General features: G+C 37.8%; 1 protein-coding gene across 8 annotated transcripts in view; it reads right to left on the bottom strand.

Moving 5' to 3' along the window:
• Positions 1–23,033, bottom strand: part of rhbdl1 (rhomboid, veinlet-like 1 (Drosophila)) — a 120,234-nt gene that overhangs the window by 69,909 nt on the left and 27,292 nt on the right. For 4 of the 8 annotated variants that reach the window (XM_087308086.1, XM_087308085.1, XM_087308084.1 and 1 more), the window contains exons 3-6: positions 15,491–15,649; positions 9,885–10,109; positions 9,665–9,813; positions 4,447–4,559 (exon numbers count right to left, since the gene is read on the bottom strand). In XM_087308086.1, the coding sequence (XP_087164212.1) occupies positions 4,447–4,559; positions 9,665–9,813; positions 9,885–10,109; positions 15,491–15,649 (646 nt within the window). Of the gene's footprint in view, positions 1–4,446; positions 4,560–8,984; positions 9,814–9,884; positions 10,110–15,490; positions 15,921–21,044; positions 21,173–23,033 lie in introns of those variants that run through there. The other 4 variants (XM_087308089.1, XM_087308090.1, XM_087308088.1 and 1 more) reach the window with 3 other exon arrangements.

The following is a 23,033-nucleotide window of genomic DNA, read 5'->3' as shown; positions in this document are numbered from 1 at the left end:
AACAGAGTTTTATAACTCTCTGCCCCTTTTAGGCTTTGATCCTAATCGTGCCGTTTTGGTGACTGTCGCTTTAAATTAAAATGAGATTGTGCTCTTTTCGAAAGAGGGCGGAGCTACAAATGTCTGTGTGTCAGCATAGTGGCAGATTTAAAAACAAGACTAACGTCCTATGCTAATGAGGGAGAGATCATCACTAATAATGGGCGGGGTTTCCCCCCTCTGATTACACCTACAACGGGAAAATGTCAAAGTGTTTTTAAGTCTGATTATAAAAATAGAATTAATTAATTTTTACCATTGAAAGCTGGTTATATTCACACACTGCTGCCACGCAACTGTGTTTAAACCTCTTATAAAAGTGATTTTTGCATAATAGATCCCCTTCAAATAACATTTCCAGACAAAAACAAGGAAATGTTATGCAGTTTGCCTGTTTGCTAGCACGACAACATTGTTTTTTGGGTTAAAAACATAAATTTGGATTATAAAGTGTTTTTTGCAAACGATGCCTATATAGGGGGATGATGCAGTGGCAGAGGTAGGTAGTGCTGTCGCTTCACAGCAAGAAGGTTGCTGGTTCGAGCCTCGGCTGGGTCAGTAGCCGTTTCTGTGTGGAGTTTGCATGTTCTTCCCGCGTTCGCATGGGTTTCCTCCGGGTGCTCCGACATGCGATACATGTGAATTGGGTAGGCTAAATTGTCCGTAGTGTGTGATTGTGTGTGGATGTTTCCCAGAGATGGGTTGCTGGAAAGGCATCCGCTGCATAAAAACATGTGCTGGATAAGTTGGCGGTTCAAATCCGCCGTGGCGACCCCGGATTAAAAAATGTATTATTATGTATTTTATGTATTTTATATTTATTTACGTTTTTTTCTATTTTTATTATTATGTATTTTACCATTTTTATGTATTTTTAATTAGTTTGTTTTTTTATTTTTATTATTGTTTTTATGTATTTTTTTTAATTATGTTTTTTTTATTTTTATTATTATGTATTTTATTTATTTATTTATTTATGTATTTTTATTTATGTTTTTTTCTATTTTTATTATTATGTATTTTATTTATTTATTTATGTATTTTTATTTATGTTTTTTCTATTTTTATTATTATGTATTTTATTTATTTTTTTGTATTTTTATTTATTTATGTTTTTTTTATTATTATGTATTTCTTGTATGTTTTTTTTTTCTATTTTTATTATTATTTATTTTATGTATTTTATGTATTTTTTATTTATTTATGCTTTTTCCTATTTTTATTAATATGTATTTTATGTATTTTTTGTATTTTTGTATTTGTTTATGTTTTTCTATTTTATTATTATGTATTTTTATGTATTTTTATTTATTTATGTTTTTTCTATTTTTATTATTATTTATTTTATGTATTTTTTATTTGTTTATGTTTTTCTATTTTATTATAATGTATTTTTATGTATTTTTATTTATTTATGTTTTTTCTATTTTATTATTATGTATTTTATCTATTTTTTATGTATTTTTTATTGTTTTATTTATTATTATTATTATAACATTTTTATTATTATTTTGTATGTTTGAATTTGATTTATGTTGTACATGTTAAAAGCTACTAAAATCAATAAAGACAATGTTAAAAAGAGATTTCAAGAGCAAACAATTAATTTTTATCTTAATGACATGAACAGATGAATCGTTCAGCACAAAACTAGCACTGTGAGCTAACAAGATCAATATGGTTAGTTTTGATTTCATGTGTATTTTAACACTGGTGTTTTACTCCAGGCAGGGTCACATATATTATCTGCTCGGATGTTCCAGGTGATTGCTCAGCGTCTGCTTACTAGCACATTTACAAAAGTGTCCAATCCCAAATAGATATTAAAAGCCACACCGGCGCAAAAACCACATTCAGTAAAGCTAATTCTGTTCTCTGGAAAGTGAACATGCATGCAAAATACAGCAGGAGCGGCAGAGATAATTGAATATTGGCATGTGGAGTGTGTGTGTGTGTGTGTGTGTGCGTGTATGTGACGGATCGTCTATAAGCTGCATCTCCACACCGGCTCTGCTGTGCTCAGCATTCACACTCCATCATTCTGCTCTTCTTTATGTTTCATTTTCGCCATACTCTTTCTTCTCACACGTCTTACACCTTCTCTGTCTAGTCCTCATTTTACGTGGCTCATTTATACAGCTGAAGTTACAATGATTCACCCTCCCCTGAATTTTTATTTCTACCTCAAATATTTCCCAAATACTGTTTAACACGGGGGTGATAAACAGGGGTGGCCAGAGTTTATACAGGGGTGGCCATGGCTACATGGCTAATAATTTAGGAGGACTAATAATTCTGGCTTTAACTGTACATATAAAAATTAGATGAGTAAATTTAGATGTCATGGTGAATTTAAGTGATTGACAGTTGATGAAAAAAATAAAATATAGCTAAAAAAAATTATAAATGGCAACTAAAATTCAAAATGCTAAAATCAAGGTAAAAAAAAAAGCTAAAATCCCTGATTTTTCACGACTTGGACAAAAACATGAAAAAATTGCATGATATTACAGAAATTCAATGACCCCTTGGCAACCATATGCGACAGTTCAGATTTATATAACAGTGTTTTTATTCTGTTTCTGGACTGAAAGGCCGTGTCCAGCAGGGGTTTAGAGGAACTCTAATTAAGCAGATGTGAAGCAGCTAATCAAGGTCTTCAGGATTACTTAATAATAATAATTACAGATGAGAGAGAGAGAGAGAGCTTGATTAGACTGAATTTAGCAGAACATTGGTTTTACAGAAACAAACTGAATGCCTATATGTTCCTATATCTCACTCAAACACAAACACACACACTTAATGATCTGATTTATTAAATATTGCAGAAATTATTAAGTTTCTTTCATTCATTCCTTCGGCTTAGTCCCTTATTAATCAGGGGTCATCACAGCGGAATGTACCGCCAACTATTCCAGCATATGTTTTACGCAGCGGGTGCCCTTCCAGCCTCAACCCAGTACTAAGAAACACCCATACTGGAACTTGAACCAACGACCTTCTAGCTGTGAGGCGACAATGCTAAGCACAGAGCCACCATGCTGCCATGTGTTATCAAATTTATATAAATTGATTAGTAATAATATAAATGCATATCTCATACATACACTCGCCGGCCACTTTATTAGGTACAGCTTACTCATACTGGGTTGGACCCACTTTAGCCTTCAGAACTGCCTTAATCCTTCATGGCGTAGACTCAACAAGGTACTGGAAATATTCTTCAGAGACTTACTCCATACTGACATGACAGCATCACGCAGTTGCTGCAGATTTGTCGGCTGCACATCCATGATGTGAATCTGTTCCTCCACATCCCAAATGTGCTCTATTGGATTGAGCTCTGGTGACTGTGAAGGCCATTTAAGTACAGTGAACTCATTGTCATGATCAAGAAACCAGTCTGAGATGATTCACACTTTATGACATGGTGCATTATCCTGCTGGAAGTAGCCATTAGAAGATGGACACACTGTGGTCATAAAGGAATGGACATGATCAGCAACAATACTCAGGTAGGCTGTGGTGTTGACACAAGAAAATATCCCCCACACCATTACACCACCAGCCTGAACCGTTAATACAAGGCAGGATGGATCCAGCAGATCATCTTGACCATGTTTACGTGCCTAAAAGCATTGAATGGCTGACATGTGATTGGCTAATTAAGTTTATGTTGGTGTACCTAATAAAGTGGCCGGTGAGTGCATATAATATAAACACATATAGTATATAATAAATAAAATTATCAAAACGTATGAAGCATTTTTAATTATCATCCCTTAATCAAACACACTCATCCAAAAGATAATTAGATTGGCTGGTTTGTTTGTGTTGAATTAGGGTTAAAGTGAAACCCTGGTAATACCCCGATGTAAGGTAATACACGTGTATATATATATATATATATATATATATATATATATATATATATATATATATATATATATATATATATATATATATATATATATATCTTGCTCTCTTTATTATGAAGCCAAGATATATACGTAATATATATATATATATATATATATATATATATATATATATATATATATATATATATATATATATATATATATATATATATATATATATATATTACGTATATATCTTGGCTTCATAATAAAGAGAGCAAGATAACTAGCATTAAAATGTAAATATATTCTATTACATGACACACAGGCTCCAGAGGTGGTATATTTGCAGCTTTGGTGTGTGTGTGTGTGTGTGTGTGTGTGTGTGTGTGTGTGTGAATAATTCAGAGATTATTGATTAGGTCATTGCCCGCTGGTGACATGTCCATCATAAATATGAGCACATTCTCCTGGTGAACTTGTCACAGTGCAAGGACAGCAAGACGCATGTGGACACGCGCACACGCACAGAAATAAAACTCACCAGCGATGACTCCTGCCATGTACAGCAGGCTGATCCTCAGGATCCCATGCACCATTTCCAGAGGAACGCCAATCATCAGCTGGAGGAGAGCGTTAAAACCCAACTGCTCTAACCTGCACACACACACACACACACACACACACACACACAGCACAGACATGAACATGAACACACAAGCAACAGACATCCACCCACGCACAAACAAACACACAGAGGCAACAGACAGACACAAACAAACAGCAAACAGAGTGACGACAACACACACACACACACACACATCAGACATAAACACAGAAAAAACACACAACCCAGACACACACACACAGACACACACACAGAGGGAGACAGAGACAGAGAGAGACATTAGTTATGTCTGCAGGTCTGAATGGCTAAATATAGACTGAGCGACTCTAGAATCCTCATCAGCCTTAGAACAAAGTCAGTGTTTGGTCTTTTATCCTGAAAGAGTTTAATCCTGCTCAAACACTTCACAGAAACACACAGGTCAAGAGGAATCCCCGACTATAAAACATGTTGAGTCGACTGATGAAACACGTCATGGCGCTTACTTCTCTCAGAAGACAAAAACTCCAACTGTGAAACTTTCCAGAACTTTCATATTCACAAACATCACATGGGTGTAGATTTAGCATGGACGGAGGTGACATGTCCCCACCAATATCCATCAACTATGGAAATGTCCCCACCAATAATTTAATGGGGGGGTTGTAGGGGTTGGCTAGTGGAGCAGGGGGGGCACTTTCTATCCATGACTTAAAAGGGCATGTGCACTGCACAGGTTGAGCCCTAAGTGTGCATAGAGAGTCAATCTAAAATTATGAGTTACAGAGGTGAAAATAAGTATTGAACATGTCACCATTTTTCTCAGAAAACATATTTCTAAAGGTGCCGTTGGCTTGAAATTTTACACTGGATGTTGGTAACGCCAAAGAAATCTATATATACAAATAAAACAAAATGAAGTACTTTACAAATTAAGTTATGCGTAATAAAATTAAATGATGCAAAGAAAAAGTATTAAACACATGAAGAAAGGGAGCTGTAGAAAGGCAGTGAAAGCCCAGACAGCAGCTGAAATCTCTCGGTAGCTCTTCCTCTGCCCTTCCTCAGTGTAAATGAATATCAGCTGTTTCAGTCCAACATCTACATTAGCAGTAGGATGAAGATGAAACCAGGGTGGACATTTCAGCAAGACAGTGATCCAGAATAGAGCTGAAGATCTTTGCCCAACCCCATGGGACCCGGCGGGACCTAACGGATTCGGGTTTAATTTTTATAACTTTAGACGGGGTCGGGCTTGGCTTATGCAGTAAATAAATAGTCATGTAATGCATTTCTATTAGCGTGAGAAAGTAATCCAATTGTTAAGCCTAATCTTGGTGAGTAAAGGGTTTTTAAATTATAAATAAATATGATTTAAACCATAAATGCATAATGTAGACAGAGTATACAGGCTTATGTTGGCATTAGGCTTCACCGTCGCCTTAAGGCCAGATTGTGAAGAGAAGTGGCGAAACAAATCCCGCAGAGCCTTTATTTTAATTTCGTTATTGCCAAATACCTGTCATAATTTAGAATTTATTTTAATTTAATTGGTTAAGAAAGACTTGGTTTCATTGGTGTGTTGGCTAATTTAAAGACTGGGTGTATGTACCTAGGCCTATTTAGAGTGCTGAGATGTTACGATGTTACAGAGGAGAGGACTTATTTTATTTCTTTGTTCCAACTTCCAAGTGGCCAACAGTTGTTACGAAAAAATTATGTTAACACATATAAATGACTCATTCTTGAAAAAAGGCAAAAGAGCTGTGTGCATGTGCACATTAGAGTAATGTCGGGCTGTAAACGGGTTCTGGCTTTATAAAGCTGTCAATCAAAATGTACCTGTCGGGCTCGGGTCCTCTTGGGCCTAATTTTTATGGCCTGATTACAGCTCTAATCAAGAATACAGCCAAGAAAACTCTCAAATAAGGCTGAGTATCGAGTTCGATACTTTTTAAGCACCGACCGAATCGTCTCAATACTATCGAGTACTGAAAAAAATAATTTTCGTTCGGTACCAAATTTCGATACCCAAGGGTATGATCTTGTCAACGTCAGTGAGCTAGAAAACCTGCGGCATCCTTAACGTGCCCGGATCAAATGCTAGTAATTGGCTGCAGCGAGGCTGTCTTGAAAATCAATAGTTTACGGCGGTTACGCCCACTCGCTCAGAGCTTGTCAAATGTGAGGCTGTAATGCGTACACTACACTTTAAAGCAGGGGTCACCAAACTTGTTCCTGGAGGGGCGGTGTCCTGCAAATTTTAGCTCTCACCCTAATCAAACACACCTGAAGCTAATCAAGGTCTCACTAGGTATACTTGAAACACCCAGGCAGGTGTTTTAAGGCAAGTTGGAGCTAAACCCTGCAGGGACACCGGCCCTCCAGGACCGAGATTGATGACCCCTGCTTTAAAGCATTTTTGCATTGTTTGACTGCAAGAAGATCACGCTGGCGCAGTCATCATAACAACGTGCCCACCACGAGCGTCGTCCTCCGTGACAGATGAGGGTAACTGTGCGATGGCTGGGGCTCCGAAAGGTAAACAGACATAAGCACAAGCTGACGGCCCTTTCCCACCTCCTCCGCCTCAAAATCACCTTGAAGTTAGGCGAACTTCGTTTTGTAATGTAATGTGTATTTATATAGCGCATTTATTGTGTATGGCCGTACACCCAAAGCACTTCACAATCATGAGGGGGGTCTCTCCACACCACCACCAGACTGCAGCATCCACTTGGATGATGCGACGGCAGCCACAGGTCAACGGCACCAGTGCGCTCACCACACACCAGCTATTGGTGGAGTGGAGAGACAGTGATAGAGCCAATTCAGTGGAAGGGGATGATTGGGAGGCCATGATCATAAGGGCTGATAGAGGGACTTTGGCCAGGACACCGGGGTTACACCCCTGCTCTTTCACGAGAAGTGCCATGGGATTTTTAATGACCACAGAAAGTCAGGACCTCGGTTTAACATCTCATCCGAAAGACGGCGCCCACTGACAGTGTAGTGTCCCCTTCACTTTTACTGGGGCATTAGGACTCACGCAGACCACAGGTTGAGCTCCCCCTGCTGGCCTCACTAACACCACTTCCAACAGCAACCTAGTGTTCTCTAGTGGACTCCCATCCAGGTACTGACCAGGCTCAGCCCTGCTTAGCTTCAGTAAGTAACCGGTCTTGGGCTGCAGGGTGACATGGCTGTGGCTTTTGCTTTTTGTCGCTATTAATACACGCACTGCGGGCTACACTTAGAACACCTTATTCTCTCTAACACCAGTGCGCACACATCTTCAACTACACACACACACACATCAAAAATTAAAACCAAAGTTTCTCAGAGATTATGAGTTATGTAATCTCGTTAAAATATATTTCTTAAAATAAAAGAATCGTTCGGAACCAGTATCGAATTCAGGTTATCGGTATCGGTTTCGAAAATTTTAGAACGATACCCAGCCCTACTCTCAAATGCTCTCATAGCAATGCATGTGACTTCATTCATCCATATGAGAGGCGTCTTTAAGCTGCCATCAACAAAAAAGCCTTTTACAGAAAGTATTAAAGACATTTCAGTAGTTCAGCACTTTCCCATTGTGCCAGTCCACTGTTATTACACATAATTTAATTTTCTGATTTTTCCAATATCTTGCAGCCTTAAAGGGTCACGAAACACCAAAACACATTTTTTGAGCTGTTGACAGTCGTATATGTGTCCCACACTGCTAAAAACACTATTAGGACATCTATATTTCACTAAAAAGTGTAAATTGGTTGTTTTTGCGTTATTTTAAGCAAATTCGTACTTCCGGTTTGAAACAAATTTTTTAAGCTGCGTTACGGTCATGACATAATAGCGTGTATTCCAGCGTGCAGACTGGACGTCTGTGCCAGAGTGTGTCTTATTACATCTTACAGTGTGTTGCATTAATGCATGAGTAAGGCTTGGTTCAAACCAATCAGCGTGCTCTATTGTGCAACTTCATTAATATTCATTACTGTCACCGTGTTTACACGACAGAGACGCCACGTTGTGTTGGGAAAACAAGCGTGAAGTGTTGCTTTTATAGTTTGCTGCAGTTAAGTTTTGTTTTCATTTTCTCTCTGTGAGAGCTCAGCTGGAGTCACGTGTGGATTAACAGTGTACGCGACGCTCGACAACAATAACTTACGTGTCCAAGGAGGATTATTGTTTACCTGAGAGCTGTTCTCATCTGCAAACGCTGAGATCCGGATTCGCTTGTAGTCTCCTCTTAATAAAGATGCGGCTCTAGTTGCTGGTGATTGTCCTGTCTCTACAGATTTGGTAAGTGAGCGACCAGTGCTCTTTGTTTATTCAGTTTGTTTGTATCGAACTAAGTAAACTATTGCACCGAGTGTAAACATGTTAGCACCACAACCAAACTTTAACCTTGTGTAGGATCTTTACCGCATTTTGTGACCGGAATAACACACGCGGCTTTCTGATGCTACCTGCCATGTGCATTTAAGTTTCCGGGAAATGCAGAGTTTTTTTTCTCTCATTCGCCGTGCGGTATCAAACATTGCATGAAAAATACACGCTTAGAGCAGTTCCTTGAATCAAATATCTCGTTTGTCGCGAGGGGCATGAATGAATTCCCTGAATCAAAGAGCCAAACTGCAGTTAAAGTCCACCATTTAATAATTTGGCAAATAATTCGACTACAGATGTCCTTGTAGGTTAAACACCATCACTTTCTACTGTGTGTGTATTTTGACTCTGAAACTCGCGCATGCCCAAATAGACACTCCCACACCCTCCCACTTTAGTTCCTCCGACACTCCCCCCTAAACAGAGCTGGACACGCCCACTTTTCTGACTTTTTCCAAAGTAGAGGTGTGAAAACACCCTGCTGAAACAAGGAGGTTTCAAGGCCCTTTAATAATTAGAGCTCATTTACATAAACTGCATGGTTGATTTTAAAACCTATAAAAAGTCCATTTATAAACACACAGGCAGCTTTTTTTGCACAATGGTTTCAAGTTGCATTTTAAGTGTACAGCAGCTGATGCTCATTTATTTATAAATGAGATATAAAAACTTCAGGGTGGAGTTTGTTCATCTGGTCCTGTCGATCACAACACAAGGACATCAGGCATCCGTAAACGAACCTATATTTGACAGTTCTCACCCGACATGCATGAACATGTAGCTGAAGAACCTCCAGATCTGAGCGCGGTGTCCGGGATGATACACCAGCGGACTCTTCATGAAGTCCGGCTGGTAGGTTTGCAGCACCCATTTATTGAGCATCACGCCGTAGCACATGAACACCATGATCTGAAACACACAGACACAATTTTGACCCTCACATATGAAATAAAAGTCATCAACAAGCATCGGTGCTGTACCTGTACAATGGTGATGACGGCCATGAACACAGGCGGAGGGCAGAGTCTGTTCTGGTGGAAGTACCAGCGACGGTCCGTCTCGCATGGCAGAATCTCGTAGGCCACATAACGCACGAAGCGCTTGTACACGCCCAGCCCCGTCTCATCCAATAGGATCTCTCGCTGCAGAGTGCGACGCCCATTCGCAATGGCTCGGCGAAAACTACTGGAACGTTTACTGTTCAGCTGAAAACAAACAGAGAGAAACCTGACTGTAGAAACACGTTTATATAATGAATGTTGAATGAATTCCTTCATTTATTCATCTTCCTTTGGCTTACTTAGGGGTCGCCACAGCGGAATGAACCACCAACTATTCCAGCATATGTTTTACGCAGCGGATGCCCTTTCAGCTGCAACCCAGTACTGGGAAACAATCATGCACTACGGCAAGTTTAGTTTATTCAATTCATGTGTTTGGACTGTGGGGGAAACCGGAGCTCCCACAGCAACACGGGGAGAACATGCAAACTCCACACAGAAATGCCAACTGAACCAGCAACCTTCCTGCTGTGAGGCAACAGCGCTAACCACTGAGCCATCGTATTGCACTCTTATATGACATATTTGTATATATAGTTGAAGTCAGAATTATTAGCCCCCCTGAACTATTAGCCCCCCTGTTTATTATTACCCCAATTTCTGTTTAACGAAGAGAAGATTTCCTTAACACATTTCTAAACATAATAGTTTTAATAACTCATTTCTAATAACTGATTTATTTTATCTTTGCCATGATGACAGTAAATAATATTAGACTAGATATTTTTCAGGACGCTTCTATACAGCTTAAAGTGACATTTAAAGGCTTAACTGGGTTAATTAGGGTTATTAGGCAAGTTATTGTATAATGATGGTTTGTTCTGTAGACTATCAAAAAAATATATAGCTAAAAGGGGCTAATAATATTGTCCCTAAAATAGTGTTTTAAAAATTAAAAACTGTTTTTATTCTAGCTGAAATAAAACAAATCAGACTTTCTCCAGAAGAAAAAATATCATCAGACATACTGTAAAAATTTCCTTGCTCTGTTAAACATCATTTAGGAAATATTTAAAAAAGGAAAAAAATAAATAAATAAAAATCAAAGGGGGGGCTAATTATTCTGACTTTAACTGTATGTACTCCTGTACAGAGTAAAATAATATACACAATATTGCAAAAATGGATATTGCAATATTTAATTTTTCTGCAAAATATATTGTGATATGGATATAACTTCACATGACGGCTTATTTACTTTATGAGTAACTATTTGGAAAGAATTCAGAATTTTAATGGGGGTGAATATGCATGAAATATATTATAATGATATATTATAATAATATTTCCCAAACACATAGGGGAATTGAATAAGCTAATTTGACTAGTGTATGAGTGTGTGTGTGTGAATGTGAGTGTATGGGTGTTCCCCAGTACTGGGGAAGGGAATCCGCAGCATAAAACATATGCCGGAATAGTTGGCGGTTCATTCCGCTGTGGTGACCCCTGATAAATAAGGAACTAAGCTGAAGGAAATGAATGATACTTCACTATTTTGCATATATATTAGTAATATGGAATGATTACTTAGTTGATCTACTAAATATCGCATTATTCACTGAATTTAGCAGTAAATTACAATCAATTTTAGTGCATATATCTCAACATACACTCTTTAAACACACACAGTTGGAAATATGAAGCGATTAAACACTGACTTTCATCCAGATTACTGCAAAATACGCAGGATTTCTGGCACTCTCCTCTTCTTGTTCCCCGTTTCCTCAATCTCCCGCCTGCCCCAGATTCACACTTCACCCAAATCCCTTTACATTCGCTCCTTTTCTCCTGTACAACACCACTCGAAATCATTTGTCTTGAAATCCAAGCATCTGCACGCATTACTGTAGTGTGTGTGTCTGTGTGTGTCACATCTCTGAATGAGCTGCAGCACCAAAACTGTCAACACAGAGCCTCGCAGTCGAGTGTGTGTATGTGTGTGTGTGTGTTAAAAGAGCCTGCGGCAAAATTGATTCAACTGTCTGTGCCGGAGTGAAAACACTTACGCCTCCTCATATGGAGGAACGGGGTCCTGCGAGGAACACGGCTGGATTTGTAAGGGAAGCACGTGGAGCTTCAGAAATTACAGCGGTGAGACCTGAAGTCTATTATTGACTGAGCGGAAGAGCTTTTTCATTCATGAGCTCGCATTCATCTGCTCTCCGAAATAACAGCACAATCAAACGTGGCGCTCGCTGTTTGTTCATCAGGGGATTCGTACGGTGGCTTGAGCGCTAACACAATGCACAATGTGATAAATGGATCGCTGGTTAAATGATTTCCGATATTCAGAAATGCTCAGGGGTGAAAATATAATAGTTTAAGGGTGAGGAATAGAGATTTATTCTATATGAAAGTGTCGTAATTGTTGATTAAAGGATGTGTGAGGCTGAAATGATGGAGTATGTCACTCACAGTGCACAAAATATAGAAAAGCACATCTTTAGAGACCAAAAGCACTGCTGTTTTTCCAAGTTATTATAACACACTGTATGTCTTTCAAACGTGTTCAATATCTAAGTATATTAAAAAAGAAAAACTGAAGCTGAAAAATCTCAGAGCAACACTGCCATTTTGTTTCTGTTCGAATCAGTTGATTCGACTGTTTGACTTTGAATGAATCATTTGAGCGAACGATTCAATGAATCAATTTTCAAGTGTCGTATTTAATTTTCCATGACAGGTCTAAATCAGCCAAGATAAATGGTTAAATGAGTTTTGATACTCAACGTTTGATAGAAATGTGAAGATATACTAGTTTTAGGGTGAGAAATAGAGATTTATTCTCAATGAAAGTGTCGTAATTGATGATTAAAGGATGTGCGAGGCTGAAATGATGGATGTCGATGTATGTCACTGACAATGCATACACTAAGGGCCTACTCACACTATGCCATCCGTACCGTGCCCAGGCCCGTTTCCCGCATCATTTGAGAAGTGTGAGTGCGCTGAATCGGGCTCAAGCACGGTTCACTTGGCTGGCCATGGCCCGGTTGGTAGAGGTGTGCCTGGGCGCGGTTCACTTGGGCTTTGGGCCCGAAACTGAAAGCGAGACGTGACTTTCAAGGGACTGTTTCATATAGATTTATTAATCATTCTTACTGTTCAGTGAACGCAAACTGCCGTAGATTATTAAAGACGAGACCTCCTCACAGCACGACAGCTGCGCGGCTTCAGCAGACCTCCTCATTCCTGCAGCCCGAGGGCTTTATAATTGTTTATGAGCGCCAAAAGTGGCGGATCTGTTCGACAAAATATCTGACTGCGTGTCACCGCATCCCTAAGGACTGTTTGGCGAAATATTTGACTGCATGTCACTGCATATCAAACCGACTGACTAGAGAAATCTCCACCGTGCTGCTGAGTGAGAGAGCGCTTCTCACTGAACAGCGCAGCAGCGATGACGTAAGTGTGCCGAGGCCCATTTGTGGTGTGAGTGCGGGCCGTCGGGGGAAACAGGAGGGGGGGACAAGCGTGCTTTGGTCCGGTTCGAGGCAACTGTAGCTAGTGTGAGTACGGCCTAAAACACATCTTTACAAACCAAAAGCATCGCTGTTTTTTAAGTTATGAAAGTAAAATTATATATTTATTTATAACATATGTCCAAGCACGGGCGTAAATCCCGGGGGGGGGACATGTCCCCTCCCATCCGAGGGTTGTTTTGGCTTTAGGAATGAGTGCTTATGAAAATACTAATGTCACAATATTAATCACAGGCAAAGGAGAAAGAACTGATTGAGGAACAGGCAGAGCAGGGTCAGTCAGATGTACAGTGTCAGGTAAGGGTGTTTTAAAATGTTTTTGGAGTTGTGGCTGTTTAGCAGATGAACTTCACAGGCTCACCTATTTACAACATGATCGGTCAATTTAACAAGTGTAATGTAAACTAGTTATTATGAGTATGGAAAATGTCTTTTCCTGCATTTATTCTGCTTCAGGAGTCAGTCTGTTGACTGTAAACAACACAACAAACAATGCAATAAGTAGTTTTTAAGAAAAAATTGCTTTATCTTTGAACCTGATCAAAACTTTGAAAAACAATCCTAATGACGTATTCTCCATGCTATAATAATAATAATGATGAACCATTATTAACTGCGGGGACATATCTTTATTTGTACAATTCGGCTGTATTATTTGTGTCCCCTTCAAAAAAATGCTCGAAAAAATTTTTATATTTATTGTCCCCCCCTACTGTTTAATCAGATTTACGCCCATGTGTCCAAGTTTTCAAAAATGAATTGTTCCGGAAAGATTCAGTGTCCAAACGAACCATTTGATTCAGCTTTTTTTTGAATAACTGTTTTGGTTTGAATGATTCAATGAATATATAATTTTACTTTCATAACTTCAAAAACAGCAATGCTTTTGGTCTTCAAAGATGTGTTTTACTGTATGCATTGTCAGTGACAAACATTAACATCCATCATTTCAGCATTCACACATAATTTAATCATCAATTACGACCCTTCCATAGAGAATAAATCTCTATCCCGCACCCTAAAACTAATGTATTTTCACATTTCTGTCAAACGTTGAGTATCAGAAATCATTTAACCATTTACTTGGCAGGGAAAAATAAATACAACACTTGAAAGTTGATTCATTGAATCATTCGCTCAAATGATTCATTCAAAGTCAAACAGTTGAATCAACTGATTCGAACAGGAACAAAAATGGCAGTGTTGCTCTGAGATTTTTATAATTGTAATATTACATAAAACATACCTTTTTAAAGGTAAAATATTTAAACCGAAAACTGCTTTTTTAATATATATTTCACAATATTGATGGTTTTGCTGTATTTCTGATTTTAAAAATGCTGCCTTCCCTGCTGAAAAATCCAGCTTAAACCAGCCTAGGCTGGTTGGCTGGTTTTAGAGGGGTTTTGGCCTTTTCCAGGCTGGTTTCCAGCCATTTCCAGCCTGGTCTTAGCTGGTCAGGCTGGAAGATGACCAGTTAAAACCAGCTTGACCAGCCTAGCCAAAACCAGCTATGTCCAGCTTAAACCAGGCTGGTTAAGCTGGTTTTAGCTGGTCAGTTTCCAGGCTGACCAGCTAAGACCAGGCTGAAAATGGCTGGAAACCAGCCTGGAAATGGCCAAAACCCATCTAAAACCAGCCTGTTCGAACAGCTAAAACCAGCCAACCAGCCTAGGTTGGTTTAAGCTGGATTTTTCTGCAGGGTTGGTAAGCATAAAAGATTATTACTTTTTAAAAATCAATAATTTGCCAGTAATGTTGCTCAAAAACAATACTGAGCATTTGTGAATGTCTCCTTAGTGGCGTCTACATAAACTCAAACCATCGAAGATGTTTTTATGGACCGTATATTACTCCTCAAGTCCACTCTATTTCATAGCTACACTTGGGTAAATAAGGTACAAGCACTGAAATCTTGTAACACTTGACTAGTCAGAACACACACTAGACCTAATCAATAAGACGGTTCAATCTTTCATGCTCACTATCTTGTAAACCCAAGCGAATGTATAAAAGAGCAGGTTTTTTACGCATGCAACTCACCAGTTCTATGAGCTCCTGATAGCAGACGTGTCCGTGTTCGTTGCTCTGCACCAGCGCCAGCAGCATCTCCAGTTTACTGGGGTCCAGCTGTAACTCATGGTGCTCAGCTAGACTGGTGAAATTTTCCACTGTTATAAAACCAGTCTGCTCTGGGTCCAGCTGACCAGCAACACACAGGGAGAAGGAACCAGTGGTCAGTTCATATGCATGGATATTCACTAAATGTCCATCTATAAAACTGAACAAGCATGCACTGTAAAGAAAAATCATAATGTTGTTGCATCAAATGAACTTTTCTGGTCATCTAAACTTAAATCAGTGAAACTCAAAGTTATTTTGTTAAACTTTGACTAGCTACAAAACAATGGTTGAAACCTGATTAACTTATAAGAATTAAGTACAGTTACAAAAACATTGGTTGTCAATGACATTTTGTCAGTTGAAGTTTTTACAGTGTGCATAAAACATTGCATTTTCATTGGCACAGATGACAAAAAAATCATTCTTTCATTTTGCTTCTACCCTTTATTCCTCAGGGGTCACCACAGCGGAATGAACCGCTAACTTATCCAGCATATGTTTTACACAGCGGATGCCCTTTCAGCTGCAACCCAGTACTGTGAAACACCCATACACACTCATTCACACACACTAACACACAACAGCCAATTTAGTTTATTCAATACACCAATAGTGCATGTGTTTGGACTGTGGGAGAAACTGAAGCACAAGAAGGAAACCCAATGCAACATGCAAACCAAAAATTACAAAAATTAATACAATAATTAGTATTGTGATCATTTTAAATGCAGTAAATGGTAAATAATAATAATAATAATAATAATAATAATAATAAAAATTCCTTACATTTATATAGCACTATTCTGGCCACTCAAAGCACTTTACACATTGGGGAATCTCCTCATCCACCACCAGTGCGCAGCATCCACCTGGATGACGCGACAGCAGCAATATTGCGCCAGACCGCACACCACACACCAGCTGATTTGTGAAGAGGTGATGAAGCCAATTATGATATGGGGAGGGTTAGGAGGCCATGATGGTCTGAGACCAGAGGGCAAATTTGGCCATGATGCTGGGGTGAAACCCCTACTCTTTTTCAAAGGACATCCTGGGATTTTTACCAACCACAGAGATTTAACAGACCTCGGTTTAACGTCTCATCCGAAAGATGACACTTACTGAGCAGTATAGAGTCCCCTTCGCTATACTGGGGCGTTGGGCGCCCCTGCTGATTCTTTGTCTTCCATCTTGTTATAAAAACTGCCATGTTATTAAATATATAACATTTTGAGGCAGATAATAAAACTGTCAACTATGGTGTGACTGTCTCAAGTATAGTTCAATCAAGTACTCTTATGAAAAATGGAAAGAAAAATCATACAGATATTAATAAATGCCTCAGGCCTAATTTCACAAGTGGCTATATGTTTTATTAATTTAATAAATTTATTTCCGAAAACTTTCCCAGAGATGGGTTGCGGCTGGAAGGGCATCCGTTGCGTAAAAACCTGCTAGATAAGTTGGCGGTTCATTCCGCTGTGGCGACCCCGGATTAATAAAGGGACTAAGCCGACAAGAAAATGAATGAATGAATGATTTTCCCGAAAACGCAGAAATTATATTATGTCACAGAAAAACATGTCCTTTGATGTGACGCTATATGCTAATTTTAAATCAGGCAACTACACAGGAAAAAAATTATTAGTTGAAGGATCCCATCGAAGAACATGTGACTGAAGCCCCCTGTGAAGCCCATGACCTGCACATGTTAAGTTGTCTCACCTTTTTTCACATTTTAACATATTAACCCCTGTTTATTAAAATGTCCAACAAGTCATGGAGAAAATAAATACAGAGGGGAAAATAAGTATTGAACACGTCACCATTTTTCTCAGAAAACATATTTCTAAAGGTGCTGTTGACTTGAAATTTTCACTAGATGTTTATAGCAACCAAAGAAATGCAAATATGCAAAGAAAACAAATCTAATTAGTTTACAAATTAAGTTATGCATAATAAAATGAAATGATGCAGGGAAACGTATTAAACACATGAAGAAAGGGAACTGTAGAAAGGCAGTGAAAGTCCAGACAGCAGCTGAAATCTCTCAGTAGTTCTTCAGTATCTCTTTGCACTTCGTCACTGTAAATTAATATTGTTAACATCTACATTAGCAGATGATAAAGATGAAACCAGGGTGGACATTTCAGCAAGACAATGATCCAAAACACAGCCAAGGAAACTCTCGAATGCTTTCAGAGAAAGAAAATCAAGCTGTGGAATGGCCCAGCCGATCACCTGAACCGAATCCAATAGAAAATACAAAATAAAGATCATATTTGATAGACGAGACCCACAGAACCATCAAGATGTTTACACTCTGTTGAAGTCTGTGGAAAAACTAACACCTGAGCAATGCATGTGACTTCATTCTCCATATGAGAGGCGTCTTTAAGCTACCGTGACCCAAAAAGCCTTTTATAGAAAATATAATATAATTAATTTGGCTAGTTCAGCTCGTTCCCCTTGTGTCATTTCATTGTTATCACACAGAACTCATTTTTCAGATCTTTTTTTTTTCCCATGTTTGTATTGTTTGGATTTTTACCAAAAACATGACGTGTTCAATATTTATTTCCCCGCTGTTTGTTTTTCATAATTTCACTTAAATAAATATCACTATATGAAGACAAGAGTCCAAAAAAGACAACTCTAATGACTCCCAATGGATGAGGAAAAAACTTGTTTTGTTGTACAAAATAGATAAAACATTTACTGTAGATATCTTAACAGTGATTCAATCTGCCTGAGCAAGACAAATCCAGCTTTTAAATCACATGAGCTCTGTAGAATGAATACACACGCTGTTAGTTTGAGAAACTGTGGTAGTGACTCAAACAGAGTCATTCTGCACGATTCATAGGTCTGACACACACACACACACACACACACACGCACACGCACACACGCACACACACACACACACACACACACACACACACACACACACACACACACACACACACAATTTAGTAAATATTTCACATTACCATGCGAGTTTGTGTGTCACTATCAGCCTGAAGCTTTTCCCTAACAGATCCAAGCAGCAAAGACAACCCAAGAGAACATATGGCTATTTTTACAGTCTGTGTTCACTCGGAACGCAAAACAGATAGACAGATGGAAGAAAGGAAAATGGGTGGAAATGCTAAAGGAAGAACAAACAGGATGAAAAGAAAAGAAAGGGTTAATAAAAGTACAGGAAAGGGGTGGAAGAAAATAGCTGAAGAGAAGAAAACAAAGACAGACGAAAGAAAGAAAGAATAATATGGGAAGAAATAAAAAGAAAAATCAGAGGGAAAATAAAGAAAAAGAAAAGAATATAATGTTGATGCGAGGATGCAACATAATGAGAAAAACTGGAAGAAAATAAGTGAAGGACAAAAGTAAGAAGAAAGGAAATGAAAAATGTGAGAAATGTAAATATAAGAAAGAAAGAAAAAAAAAGAAAGAAAGAAAGGAAGGAAGGAATGAAGGAAGGAAGAAAAATGAGAAGAAAGAATTGTAAACACTAAGGAAATGTTAAAGGAAAGTGACGAAAGAAGGAAGGAAGGAAGGAAGGAAGGAAGGAAGGAAGGAAGGAAGGAAGGAAGGAAGGAAGGAAGGAAGGAAGGAATGAAGCAAGGAAGGAAGGAAGGAAGGAAAACGAAAACAAAGAATTGTAAACACTAAGGAAATGTTAAAGGAAAGTGACAAAAGAAGGAAGGAAGGAAGGAAGGAAGGAAGGAAGGAAGGAAGGAAAGGATATGGGAAGAAATGTAAAAGGAAGGAAGGAATGGAAATGAGAAAAAATGTAAACACTACAAGGAAATGTGAAAGGAAGGAAGAAAGGAAGGGAGAGAAGGAAGAAGGGAAGGAAGGAAATAACAAAAATAAGAAAAAAATTGAAAATACTGTAAAAAAGAGGGGGGGGATGAAGAAAATTAAATCAGAGAAAATTAATATGAAAAACTATAAGGACATGTGAAATAAGGAAGGAAGGAGGAAAGGAAGGAAAGAAGGAAGGAAGGAAGGAAGGAAGGAAGGAAGGAAGGAAGGAAATGAGAATAAAGAAATGTAAACACTACAAGGAAATGTGAAAGGAAAGAAGGGATGAAAGAAGGAACAAAGTAGGAGAGGGTGAAAAGAAGGAGGGAAAGAAAATATGAAAGAAGAAATGCAAACACTACAAGGAAATGTAAAAAGAAAGAAGGTAGGAAGAAAGGAAGTAGGAGAAGGAGGAAAGAAGGAAAGAAAATGAGAAGGAAAAAATGTAAACACTACAAGGAAATGTGAAATTAAGAAAGGAACAAAAGAAGGAAGAAAGGTAATAGGGAGGGAGGAAGGGACCGAGTAAGGAAGGAAATAAAGAAAATTAGAGGAAAGAAATGTAAAACTGTAAAAAAAGTGAAAAAGAAGGAAGGAAATTAAATGAGGAAATTAATATAAAAACTGAGGAAATGTAAAATAAGGAAAAGGAAAGGAAAAATGAAATGAAAGAAATGTAAACAATGTAAAGGAAGGAAGGAAGGAAGAAGGGAAAGAAAGAAGAAAGGAATTAAGGAAATGAAAAGAAAGAAATGTAAACTTTGGTCAACTGCAAGAAAGGAAAGAAGGACAGAAGGAAGGAAAGGAAATGAGAAGAACGAAATGTAAAGAGTGCAAGCAAATGTGAAACAAAGGATGGAATGAAAGAAGGTAGTAAGGGAGGGAGGAAGAAATGAAGGAAGGAAATAAAGAAAATGAGGAATGTAAATACTGTAAAAATAGTGAAAAAGAAGGAAGGAAGGACATGAAATGAGAGAAAACTAAGATAAAATCTGTGAGAAAATGAGAAAAGACACAAAATAAGAAAGGACGGAAGGAAGGAATGAAGGAAGGAAGGAAGGAAGGAAAGGAAAGAAATGAGAAGAAAGGTAAGTTGGTAATGTAAACACTGAGTAAATTTGAAATGAAGAAGGAAGAAAAAGAAAACAAGAAAAGAAAGGGCAAATTAGAAAGAAAGAAAGAAAGAAAGAAAGAAAGAAAGAAAGAAAGAAAGAAAGAAAGAAAGAAAGAATGAAAGAAAGCTGACACAGTTGCGAGTGAATGTTGAGTTAGTCAGTAACGATAGAGAGAAACAGAAGCGAGTGAATCAGAGGCTCTGTGTAATGAGCGGAGGATGAAGGATGGAGAGATGAGAGCGGCAGACACGTGTGGAGAGACGGATGGAGGAGAGAAGGAATCAGTTAGCGAGGCGATTCAGCACAGAGCAGCCGCTGCCGTGTCGCCATGGTTACAAATTACCAATGTGTCACCCCGAAAAGACTGACATCGACTGTGTGTATGTGTGTGTGTGTGTGTTTGCACCGCCAGCGACCGATTTACTTCTGTCACCTCACACCGCACGATCAAGCACACAATCACACCTCACAACCGCAGTATCTACCAAGTAAAATGCCACCATATTTAAATATAGTAATCAGCTAAAGGCTGGAGAAAATGTGTTTACCATTCCAGCTGTGCCGCATCATCAGCTCAGTAGCCGAGGTCACAGCGCAGAGCGTCCTCAATGCTGCTGATGGTCTGTTCATTGATTACATGAGCCAACAAAGCCTGCCGTTCGGCAAAAAGAGTGCTAAAAAGAGCCTTACTGTTGCCATGGTTTCTGAAAACACACACACACACACACACACACACCATATGGCCGAGCGCAGAAACATCTGAGCAGCTGATATGGTGTCAGTAGTAAAATATGTCAGCTTTCACATCACAAATGATCTTAGGATTACATGGCAACCCTTCAGAACTGCACTCGGAGGCATACAGTGATGATATCTCGGGAAAATGTGATGATATTTTGATTAATATAGCATGGTAATTAAATTGTACTCGCATGTAATCCAACAAAAGTTTGGGGATTTTGTTTTGTTGTTGTTGTTGTTTATGTTTATTCATTTTCATTCATTCATTCATTCGTAAATATTATTACAATTTAAAAGTTTTATATTTTAATATGTTTTGTTTTTAATTTTTTTTAATAAATTTTTTTTCTATTTTTCATTAATTTAAGATGAAAATACAGGTGATTAGAGAGATTTTTATTTTATTTATTTAAAATATTTATTAAAATATTATATTTGCAATAAACAGATCCATAAAAAAAAGTTTAGATTAAAAAAGTTTTAAATAAAACATTAGTAGGGCATTACTTAAAATCGTCACATAATGCTTTTTGTTTATTTTGTTTATTTATTGAATCAAAATATTACAGCAATCTAAAAATAACTATATATAAATATATATATATATATATATATATATATATATATATATATATATATTTTTTTTTTTTTTTTATTACATTTTCAGCATATAAAAGCTGTCTATTAATTCAAGATGAAATTACAGGTATTTGGAGAGAAAAAAAATATTTCTTTATTTAAAATATTTATTCAAATCTTATATTTATAATAAACAGATCATTAAAAAGTATAGAAATACGATAAAACAAATCACATAATAAAATAACAATAAAATAAAATAAATAAAAAATTAGTATGGTATTACTTAATCTAAAATTAAAAACACTGATTAATGTAATGTTTGCTTACTGAATAAAGATATCCATTTCTTTGTTACTCAATCATGAAAAAAATAGTTTTGAAACTTCTGAAGAGACGCTTATTCTCAGCAGAAATCATACGAGAAACAGGAGGCCAAAGCTAATCCTCATAGACTCTCTAATCAATGCAGCTGGTCATGAGGAAGAGTCTTAGAGGACGAACTGCTGCTATTTTATGCAAATATAATGCTAAATATGGTGCAGCAATGCAACTATCAACTGCCCTCTTTCTCTCAGCACAGCTGCTGCCAAAGCAAAAATACACACTCAAACACACACACTCAATATGTCATAACATCTACACTTTATTCTTTCTGTAAGAGCTGTCTTTTGATTTCAATTGTGAGTGATGGATACGCAAAAGGGTTTTGTCTTGATGCAACATTATTGTGGGTGATTTTCAGATCCTGCGCTTGGTGGTATTTTCACTTTTAGGATAAAGAAGATCCCTCAAAAATTACTTTTTTTTCCATTATAGATGACATTCGAGAGTTTGTCAATATAAACTACCTGACAAGGTAGTTGTTTCAGGAACAACAAATAATAACTTGACTTCTAGTTGATCATTTGGTATCAGAAGTGGCTTATTTGAAAGGCAAAGACCTCTAGATTACGCTTATTTGACCAAAATCAAATAGGATCATGTCTTGATTTTTAATGATTTCATTAGGACAGTAAGGTCTGACTATGCTTAGACAAAAGTCTTGTCATTGAACAGAAATAATGTCCAGTATAGAATATAAAGTCCTGCAGCAGTGGAGACAGAATGAATATTGTGTCTGACTCCATCATGAGCTTGGAGGACTGCATCCACAAATCTCTGACATGACTCAAATCACTGATTAATAAAGTCATCCTTAGCAGGGCAGCACAAAT

Source organism: Danio rerio, chromosome 24, assembly GCF_052040795.2.
Source record: "Danio rerio strain M-AB ecotype USA chromosome 24, GRCz13ab, whole genome shotgun sequence".
NCBI classification, from domain to species: Eukaryota; Metazoa; Chordata; class Actinopteri; order Cypriniformes; family Danionidae; genus Danio; species Danio rerio.
This window is presented reverse-complemented; position numbering and strand designations above follow the sequence as displayed.